General features: G+C 44.6%; 2 protein-coding genes across 2 annotated transcripts; both read left to right on the forward strand.

The window, feature by feature from the left end:
* Window positions 1-699: 699 nt before the first annotated feature.
* On the forward strand, window positions 700-1,650 carry OR9S16 (olfactory receptor family 9 subfamily S member 16). Its single transcript, NM_001388866.1, is given in 1 exon segment — window positions 700-1,650. A coding segment is annotated over 1 exon segment (951 nt).
* An 8,601-nt stretch (window positions 1,651-10,251) lies between these two features.
* OR9S25 (olfactory receptor family 9 subfamily S member 25) lies at window positions 10,252-11,202 on the forward strand. The gene has a single exon (NM_001388514.1). The coding sequence runs from the start codon at window positions 10,252-10,254 to the stop codon at window positions 11,200-11,202; it is 951 nt and encodes a 316-aa protein (NP_001375443.1).
* The last annotated feature ends 133 nt before the right edge of the window (window positions 11,203-11,335 follow it).

Here is an 11,335-nt window from a genome sequence, read left to right on the forward strand (position 1 = left end):
CTTAAATTCGGTTGGCATTATTTATTTTTTTTTTAAAGAGTTATTTATTTATTCATGAGAGACACAGGCAGAGGGAGAAGCAGGCTCCTCACAGGGACCCTGATGCGGGACTCATTCCCGGATACTGGGATCATGACCTAGGCCGAAGGCAGGTGCCCAACCACTGAGCCACCCAGGCGACCCTGTCTGGCATTATTTAATCAGAACTTTTATAGATAATATCTGCCATCTAAGATGTGTCTTCCTCTGGAGATATGTTTATTTTTTCAAGGTGTCAGAGGCACTAGCACCCAGATCACATCTTGATACAGTTTCAGTGATTGAAATGGTCAGAAGCTGAGCTGCATTCCAACTCCTGATTTATCTCACTCCCATGGTGCAACCTGCCAGTCCCTAGTAACCAACCACTGTCAGCATCAGTTCTGCAAGTCCGACAAAACCTCACTGCTCAGCTGCCTGGCTGATTCCTCTTCAAAATGGCTATGTCTCAAGGGAAAAAGAAACACTGAGTAAGGAAATCCCTGGGCCTCTGTGTATATTGAATTTTGCTTAGTAATTCTTTACTAAATCATTAATTCCCTTATACCTTCAATCACATTTTGGTTTTTGTTGTATATGTTTCCTAAATAGACTTCAGCAGAAATTCAGCTTAATCTGCTAATACTGGACCAGTAATTACCCTGGTGAGGAGTGAGGCTCATGCCATCCCACAGTAATGAAAATCTCTCTAAGGTCTACATTCAAGATTTTGTGCTGGAGGGATTTGGGGGTGGCCTGGAGACCCAGGCGCTACTCTTCACTCTGTTTCTGGCCCTGTACATGGTGACTCTTCTGGGGAACATCCTCATGATCATCATAATTACCCTGGATGCCCGCCTGCACTCCCCAATGTACTTCTTCCTCAAGAACCTCTCCTTCGTGGACTTGTGCTACTCATCTGTCATTGCCCCCAATGCACTGGCCAACTTCTTCTCCTCATCCAAGGTCATCACCTTTGCAGGATGTGCCACCCAGTTTTTCTTTATCTCCCTTATGGCAACCACTGAATGCTTCCTCCTGGGTGTCATGGCCTATGACCGCTTCATGGCCATCTGTAGCCCTTTGCGCTACCCGAGCACCATGTGCCAGTCTGCCTGCACTCGCCTGGTGCTGGGTGCCTACTGTGGAGGCTGCTTCAACTCTGTTGTGCAGACCAGCTTCACATTCCACCTCCCATTCTGCAGCTCCAACCACATCAACCACTTCTTCTGTGATGTGCCCCCTCTGCTCCAGATCGCCTGTGGCAACACGGCCATCAATGAACTTCTCTTGTTTGGCATCTGTGGGCTCATCATTGTGGGTGTGACGTTTGTGATCCTCATCTCCTATGGCTACATCACAGTGACCATCCTGAGGATGGGATCAGGAGCTGGGAGACGCAAGATCTTCTCCACCTGTGGCTCCCACATGACTGCAGTGACTCTCTTTTTTGGGACTCTCTTTGTCATGTACGCCCAGCCAGGAGCAATTGAGTCCATGGAGCAGGGCAAGGTGGTCTCTGTCTTCTACACGCTGGTCATCCCAATGCTCAATCCTCTCATCTACAGTCTGCGAAACAAGGATGTGAAGGAGGCTGTGCAGAGGCTGGGCCAGAAACACACAGTCATGTGAAGGATGTGCTGTAGGGAGTCAGTGTGTCCTGCATGCTTGATGGAAGATATTGAGGTTGCCACATATGGGGAGCTCAGGTCTTTTTTAACTGGCATATTTCTCAAACAAGAAGAATAAGCTTTAGATAAATGCCATATGCTATCTACAACCAACAATGATATATTGTGCCCTTGAAAATTAATTTATGGGTAGATCTTAGTTTAAGTGCTCTTTTCAGAATAAAATTTTTAGAAATGACTCCTCAGTCTTGGAACAAACTGAGGGTTACTGGACAGAAGGGTCTGGGGAATGGGGTAACTGGGTGATGGGCATTAAGCTGGGCCTGTGATGTGATGAACACGGGTGTTATATTCAATTGATGAATTATTGAAAACTACATCTGAAACGTGCTATAGCATATATTGGCTAACTGAATTAAATTTTTAAAAGTACAATCATAGGGGATCCCTGGGTGGTGCAGCCATTTAGCGCCTGCCTTTGGCCCAGGGCACGATCCTGGAGACCCAGGATCGAATCCCACGTCAGGCTCCCGGTGCATGGAGCCTGCTTCTCCCTCTGCCTATGTCTCTGCCTCTCTCTCTCTCTCTCTCTCTTTCTCTCTCTCTGTGTGTGACTATCAAAAATAAATAAAAATTTAAAAAAAACAAAAAAAACAAATTCTTTAAAAAAAAATAAAAGTACAATCATAAATAGCCATTCACATAGTTAAAAGAAGAACTCCTGGTCCCCCACACATCAGTACACTCGAGACCCTGAAGGAGAATGTCATGATCTTACAAAGGTTATGATTAATTACATGGCAATTGGTAAAAAGATTTTTAAAAATGCAGACCTGTTGTGGGGTGTGCTCTTATTCTCTTAAAAAAAGACAAATTAATGAAAGACACATCCACCACTAGACCACCTCCTCTCCTAGTAGTGTGGAGGTTGAAACCCTTGCCCTTCCACAGAGTAGGGACAGTGACTGGCATAAATAGAGAGGCATCCTCACTGCTCGCCAAATACTTCATAAGTTCTTGTTTTTCAAACACATTTCAGTTTTATAAATTTGAAAAGCACCTTTAACTGATCCTCTTCCAGGAACAGAAATGTACTCAGGGTGGTCCTCTCCCACTCGTGGATCACTCTTTGCTGTCGGGGGACCACAACAAACTGAGATGAACCCAAAGCGGATTGTTTCCTGACAGATCATTTCAGCTCACAGAAGAATGGTACGCCTAAGGTGATAGTAGGAAGCCATGAGAAAATGTCTTTAGGCTCAGGACTTCACACTTGCCACTCCCGGGAGGATAGTACACTTAGGGCCACAGAATCAGCTCTTAGTCTGCTCATGTCTTCTGCTCATCTTGGGGCCTCAAGAGACTTCTGGGCTTTGGTGCCTGGCCATGTAGGGGAGGGTGGGTCAGATAAAGCTTAGGGACAGGGGTACCCAGGAGAACCAGAGGTCCCAATGCACTCCAGAGGCCAAAACACAAACAAGCTCACTTAATTGGCCATTTAAGGCTCCAAGTCCCAGCCAGCAGGAGGAAAGAATTTCCCAGCACAGTGACCCCAAGATACAGGTCCTTGTGCTGCTGCCTGGAGGATGCAACAAAACTCAGAAGCTGAGGTGAGCAAAGACCATTATGTCCCCTGATTCTACCAGGACAAGGAGCTTCTAGAATCCGGAACTAAGGGCACCCATCTAGACTGTCCCTGGACCCTCACTGAGGGCCCTCTCCTATCCCCTTCCCACTCTCTCTTCATTGCCTGGGAAGCCAGAGCTGAAGGAGGAGGGGTGTCATTCCTCAGCTCACACTTCATTATCATCAGCACATGAAGGCCAGGAGCTCAGAGACCCTGGGAGAGCAGGTGATGGCTGTGTGATACTTAGCAGTCATGACCCTCACCTGGAAGAGGTAAGGGTCAAGGCAGCCATCCCTAGGGGTCCCAGGGTATGAAGAACACAGTGTGTGTAAGGGAGGCATCAGGGATCCCTGGGTGGCGCAGCAGTTTGGTGCCTGCCTTTGGCCCAGGGCGCGATCCTGGAGACCCAGGATCGAATCCGTCAGGCTCCCGGTGCATGGAGCCTGTTTCTCCCTCTGCCTGTGTCTCTGCCTCTCTCTCTCTGTGTGTGACTATCATAAAAAAAATAAAAAAAATAAGTAAGGGAGGCATCAGAGCTATGGTAGACAGGAAGCACTCAGAGCTTGCCTCAGCACCTGAAGGAGTGACACTACTCCTGCCCTGGCCAGCACTCTCTTGGGCTTCAAGGTCATTCCATCTGAAGGAAAAGGTTTTCAATACAATCAAAGATCACAGCACCAGGCTCCCTCATGACCTGATGTGAATTTCTTAGGCTCAAATCATTAGCTCCCCAGAGTACTGAGCACACACCTCTAAGGGTCATGGCCACAGGGTGGGAGATGCAGAAATAGCATAGACCAAGGCCATCTCTGGGAGCTCATGGCTCTGCAGGAAGGCAGACATGACCACAAACACCTGCAATTTGTTAGGACATGGGCAGTGATTGGCGGGGGAGCAGGCTGCTAATGGCTCAAAGGAGGAAACAGTCACATCAGAGAGGTGATGGAGAGCTATGGGGAGCAGGGAGAGCTGGTCACACACAGAAATTGGAGGGGGCAAGATAGACATTCATGACAGAAGAAGAGAATCAGAGAATTGCGGAGCATGATGTCCCCTCCTGGAGCTGAGGTCACCAGAGAAGACCCTTCTGGGCTCCTCTCCAGGATCCCTCAGCTGGTCAGGAAGCTGTCACTCATTTGCATTAGGGAGCAACATGACCCGAGGGAGACTTTGGTGACTCTGCCCAGGGAGCTCTGTGGGGACACAAAGCAGGGAATGGACAGGCTGGAGTTCATTATGAAAGCATGGTGGCTTTTCAGATGGAGATTAGAAAGGTCTGGAGTTGACAAGTGAGAAGCAGGAGGCAAGGACAGTGAATGCACTTAGAATGTCAGGTGACAGCCCAGGATGGGCAAGGGAGAGGGTGGACAGTGTCCCGCCTGGCTCCTGGTGGTGACCTCCTCCACCTGGACCTGAGCAAGCAGTTTTGAACAGGATGACTTGGGTCCTTGGGGACCAGCTGCCCTTGGAAGCCCAGGCTCTGAGAGTGAGTGACCTGAGCCTGACCTGTGATGAGCAGCTGTTCTCAGGCTGCAGTCCATAGTCAGCATCATGCTGCTTCCTGTTTATGGTTGTCTAGTTCTCCGCCAGACAACACACCACAACTCACTAGTGCAGCTATGGTGCTAACGCTGCCGAGAACAGCCTCCCCGTGGTCTCCTTGTGCACCTGTGCGCACTTCCAGAGGTAAAGTGAAGATACAGGTGAGGACGGGGATCCTCCACATCAGTAGAAAATGACAAATGTGTCCTGATTTACACTCCCTTCCGGTGGCTCCCGTCCTCGACACCGCTGGTTACTGCCCTCTGCTTAGTTTGAGACATTTGGGCGGGTGTGCAGGAGGACATGTCTAACGTGGGAACTTGCTTTCTCCTGATGATTAGCAGGATCGTGCACATTTTCAAACGTGTACAGAACATTTGACTCCTCTCCTCTGTGCATCACTTGTATGAATCTCTCACCTGTATTTGTCCTGGGTTGTCTTATTCTTGCGTCAAGGATTATTTATATATCGTGCAGACAAGTCGGTTTCCCATCATGTATTGCAGTGTGCCTTCCCAAGCTGTGCTCTGCCTTTACAAACACCGCAGACTGTCTCAATTTTCATGTAGCTCCATCCACAAGATATTTCCTTTGTGATTTAGTCCCTTTTGCTCCCTGCACAGGACATTTCGGAGGTGCTTTCCTGCTCGAGGACCTGGAGGGTCTTCACTCTTACACTTTCAAACTTACAGCTGCATTCAGCCTGGACTGTTGTGTGTGTCTAGTATGAGGAAAGAGCCAAATCTCAGTGTTTAGACTATGACTATCAACTGTCCCAGGTGTTCCGACTTTTCCATAGACTACTGATTTGTTTGGTAAATGCGGTGTCTAGACTAGCACGGGGTTGACTTCCCGGCTCTCTGTTCTGTTCCCTCCACAGACGGTCAAACCTCTGCCACCATTATTGTTTTATTACACCTACTATGTGTCCACATCTGGTAGCGCAATCCCCCTCATTTCTCTTCTCAAGATTGTGTTGCAAACATTTGGTTCCCAATTTCAATATGCATTTTAGATCCGCTTTTCAGATTTCACAATAAAAAATCACCAGGATCACACTGACTCAGTTCAGTGTGGGAAGAACTGGCATCTATGCAACACCGAGTGTACCCTTTTAGGACCTTGGAATCCTGCCATGTTACTTGGATCTACTTTGGTTTCTCTCAACAGTTTATACATTCCTGGAATACAGACAACTTGGTGTTGGACAGTAATTTTTATATGTTATTCAATTAGATTTTGTTTGGTAAATTTGTTTATATGCTTGTAATTGTGATAGCACAATTTTTAAAATTTTCTTATAATGCCCTTTTCAGATTTTGGCATAAATATTACATGGGCCTCATAAGATAACATGGAAGGTTGTCCTTCTTTATGATTTCATTGATTTTGTATGAGATTAATATTTTGGTAGATTTGTTCATATTTCATGAAGGGTTTACTTTCAGAAGTAAAGCCATCTCGTCTGGAATCTTTTACATGGGAAGATTTTATAGTACATATTACATTTCTCAATTAGTATGGACCTCACCTATCTTCTACTTCACTGGGGAGGCAGTTGAGGTGGGTAATATATTTCTAGTAATTTGCCAATTTCAACAATTTCAACATTTCAAGTTTATGAAAACATTTTTCATGTTCCACTCCAAATCTAGGATCTCAATGATATCCTCCTTTCGTTCCCAATATCAATAATTTCTACCTTTTCTCCTTCATCTCTCTGAAGTCCTGTCATTTGATCGGTTCTCTCAAATAATGACCTTTTGATATAACATCTTCTTGTGTGTTTCCTACCTCATGAATCTTGTTCTTTACATCCATCCATTCTATTTCCTTGGGATTTCATTCACTAGTCTTTTTATAATATTTTCAGATAAATCCTGATTTCCTGTTTTTCTTCTAACATATGGATTTAAGCCTATAAATTTCTCCTTAAAAGTGGACTTAAATGTATCGCAGCATTATTTTTGTTATTCGTATGCAATTTTTAAATATCAAAAATATTATTTAGACCCATGGCTTACATAGAAGAAATAATTACATTAAAAAGTATATGAGGATTTTAAAATGCTTTATTTGATTTACTATTCATTTAATTTAAATTACACAAAAATATATATTATACCTTCAAACCTTTGAAGTTTGTTGAAAGCTACTCTGTGTCCAGATCAATGTGTGAATCAATAATCAATGTGTGAATATGGTCTTTATGGCTTAAAAATAATGAATATCCGCTAATGAATGGATAAAGAAGAGTTGGTATATACATATAATGGAATATCACTCAGCCATAAAAGACCATGAAGTCTTGCCATTTACAACAACATGGATATAGAGGGTATTATGCTAAATAAAGTCAGAGAAAGACAATTATCATATGATCTCACTCACATGTGGAATTTCAGAAACAAAACAAATGAACATAGGGGAAGAAAGGAGAGAGGCAAACCAGAAAACAGACTCTGAACTACAGAGAACACACTGAGGGTAAGAGAGGGGAGGTGGGTGGGGGTGATGAGGGGTCGAGGCGATGGGGATGAAGGAGCGCACCTGTCGTGATGAGCACCAGGTGCTGTTATGGAAGTGCTGAATCACTATACTGTACACCTGTTAACTACACTGGACTTTAAACAAAAGTCCACTCTTTAAAAAAAAAAAAAACAAATAATATACATCCTGCTGTTGGGTGCTGTGCTCCATTAGGTTATGGTCACTAATGTTACTGCCTAAACGTTCTGTATCCAGGTTGGCATCTTGTGAGATTGTTTTATTAGTTCCAAGGGAGGGTGTTAAAATCTCTCACATAGTTGTGGATTTGTACTTTTCTCCTGTAAGTGCCCAGTTTTCCTTTATCCATTCATCTGTTATTGTACACCAAGGCTCCTTCCACAGTGTGGCTATTGTGGACATTGCTGCTAAAAACTTTGGGGTGCAGGTGTCCTGCCATTTCACTGCATCACTATCTTTGGGGTAAATCCCCAGTAGTGCAATTGCTGGGTCATAGGGCAGGTCTATTTTTAACTCTTTGAGAAACCTCCACACAGTTTTCCAGAGTGACTGCATCAGTTCACATTCCCACCAACTGTGCAAGAGGGTTCCTCTTTCTCCACATCCTCTCCAACATCTGTTGTTTCCCATCTTGTTCATTTTGCCCATTCTCACTGGTGTGAGGTGGGATCTCCTTGTGGTTTTGATTTGTATTTCCCTGAAAGCAAGAGATGTGGAGCATTTTTATCATGTGCTTGTTGGCCGTGTCTATGTCTTCCTCTGTGAGATTTCTGTTCATGTCTTTTGGCCATTTCATGATTGGATTGTTTGTTCCTTTCCTGTTGAGTTTATTTTATTTTATTTTTTTAATAATTCTCCTTTTTTATTTATTTATTTATGATAGTCACAGAGAGAGAGAGAGAGGCAGAGACACAGGCAGAGGGAGAAGCAGGCTCCATGCACCAGGAGCCTGATGTGGGATTCGATCCCGGGTCTCCAGGATCGCGCCCTGGGCCAAAGGCAGGCGCCAAACCACTGCGCCACCCAGGGATCCCTCCTGTTGAGTTTAATAAAGTCTTTATAGATCTTGGAAACTAGCACTTGATCTGATATGTCATTTGCAAATATCTTCTCCTATGTGTAGGTTATCTTTTAGTTTTGTTGACTCTTTCTTTTGCGGTGCAGAAGCTTCTTATCTTGATGAAGTCGCAATAGTTCATTTTTGCTTTTGTTTCCCTTGCCTTCATGGATGGATCTTCAAAAAGTTGCCATGGCCAAGTTCCAAAAGGGTGTTGAATGTGTTCTCCTCTAGGATTTTGAAGGATTCTTGTCTTACCTTTAGATCTCCAACCATTTTGAGTGTATCTTTGTGTCTGGTGTCAGACAATGGTCTAGTTTCATTCTTCTGCATATACTGTCCAATTTTCCCAGCACTACTTATTGAAGAGACTATGCTTTATCCAGAGTATAGTCTTTCCTGCTTTGTTGAATATTAGTCGACCATAGAGTTGAGGGTCCTTTGCTAGGTTCTCTATTCTGCTCCATTGATGTATGTGTCTGTTTTTGTGCCAGTACCACAGTGTCTTGATGGTCACAGCTTTGTAGTACAACTTGAAACCTGTCATTGTGATGCCCCCAGCTCTGGTTTTCTTTTTTAATATTCCCCTGGCTATTTGGAGTCTTTTCTGATTCCACAAAAATCTTTTTTTTATTTTTTTAATAATAAATTTATTTTTTATTGGTGTTCAAATTGTCAACATACAGAATAACACCCCGTGCTCATCCCATCAAGTGCCCTTTCAGTGCCTGCCACCCAGTAACCCCAACCTCCCGCCCTCCTCCCCTTCCATCACCCCTAGTTCGTTTCCCAGAGTTAGGAGTATTTCATGTTCTGTCTCCCTTTCTGATATTTCCCACTCATTTTTTCTCCTTTCCCCTTTATTCCCTTTCACTATTTTTTATATTCCCCAATTGAATGAGACCATATAATGTTTGTCCTTCTCCGATTGATTTATTTCACTCAGCATAATACCCTCCAGTTCCATCCACATTGAAGCAAATGGTGATTCCACACAAATCTTAAGATTATTGGTTTCAACTCTCTGACGAAAGTCCATGGGACTTTTTAAAAAATATTTTATTTATTTATTCATAAGAGACACACAGAGAGAGATGGGGGGGCACAGGGAGAAGCAGGCTCCATGCAGGGACCCCAACGTTGAACTTGATCCTGAGACTCCAGGGCCATGCCCTGGGATAAAGGCAGGACCTAAACCACTGAGCCACCCAGGCATCCCTCATCTTTCATTCTTTAAAAATAATAACTTTATATAAAATTTCTTAAGTGTTACTCCAAAATCTGAAACCTCTTGGGGTTTCTCTATGGTCTGGTAATATTAATTTTTATTGCAAGAACTCAATTTTTTAATTCTGCCTGGGTAGTTACAAAAACTTTTTGGGAAAACAACTGCAGTCTAGAATAACATGTCTTCAACTTGATATGTTTATTTTTGCAGGGTTTTAGAGCATAGCATTCAGATCATGTCTTAATATACTTTCAATGATTGAAATGGTCAGAAGCTGAGCTGCATACATACTCCTGATTTAACTCACTCCCATGATGCATCCTGGCTGGTTCGTAGTAACCAACCACTACCAGCATTAGCCCTGCAAGACAGGCAAAATCTCACTGCTTAACCAATTGGCCTTTCAGATTCTGCTTCACAAAGACTTAGGAATCAAGGGAAGAAGAAATCCTCAGTACTGATATCGCTGGACCTATGCGTTTATCTTGAATTTTGTTTATTAATTCTTTGCTAAACCATTAACTCCATTATATTTTAACCAGATTTTTGACTGTTGTTGTTTATCTTTCTAAATAGTGTTCTGCAGGGAGTTAACTTGACCCACTTAATCTGCCAATTCCCCTCTGGAGGACCGAGGCTCATGCCATCCCACAGTAATGGAAACCACTCCAAGGTCTACTTTCAAGATTTTGTGCTGGAGGGATTTGCAGGTGGCCTTGAGACCCAGGCCCTGCTCTTTGCTGTTTTCCTGGCCCTGTACATGGTGACTGTCCTGGGTAACCTCCTCATGATCATCGTTATCACCCTGGATGCCCGCCTGCACTCCCCAATGTACTTCTTCCTCAAGAACCTCTCCTTTGTGGACTTGTGCTACTCATCTGTCATTGCCCCCAATGCACTGGCCAACTTCTTCTCCTCATCCAAGGTCATCACCTTTGCAGGATGTGCCACCCAGTTTTTCTTTTTATCCCTGCTGGCCACAACTGAAGGCTTCCTCCTGGGTGTCATGGCCTACGACCGCTTCATGGCTATCTGTAGCCCCTTGCGTTACCCCACCACCATGTGCCAGTCTGCCTGCACTCGCCTGGTGCTGGGCGCCTACTGTGGAGGCTGCTTCAACTCTGTTGTGCAGACCAGCTTCACATTCCACCTCCCATTCTGCAGCTCCAACCGCATCAACCACTTCTTCTGTGATGTGCCCCCTCTGCTCCAGATCGCCTGTGGCAACACGGCCATCAATGAACTTCTCTTGTTTGGCATCTGTGGGCTCATCATAGTGGCTGTGACGATTGTGATCCTCATCTCCTATGGCTACATCACAGTGACCATCCTGAGGATGGGATCAGGAGCTGGGAGACGCAAGATCTTCTCCACCTGTGGCTCCCACATGACTGCAGTGACTCTCTTTTTTGGGACTCTCTTTGTCATGTATGCCCAGCCAGGAGCAATTGAGTCCATGGAGCAGGGCAAGGTGGTCTCTGTCTTCTACACGCTGGTCATCCCAATGCTCAATCCCCTCATCTACAGTCTGCGAAACAAGGATGTGAAGGAGGCCCTGCGGAGGCTGGGCCAGAAGCACACGGCCATGTGAAGGATGTGCTGAAGGGAGTCAATGTGTCCTGCAACCTTGATGGAGGATACGGAGATTGCCACTGGTGGGGTGATGGAGCTATTATGTAACAAACATAAACTGCTGTCATAAAAGAATAAGCTTTAGAGATGTG

Source organism: Canis lupus, chromosome 25 (genome assembly GCF_011100685.1).
Source record: "Canis lupus familiaris isolate Mischka breed German Shepherd chromosome 25, alternate assembly UU_Cfam_GSD_1.0, whole genome shotgun sequence".
Taxonomy (NCBI): domain Eukaryota; kingdom Metazoa; phylum Chordata; class Mammalia; order Carnivora; family Canidae; genus Canis; species Canis lupus.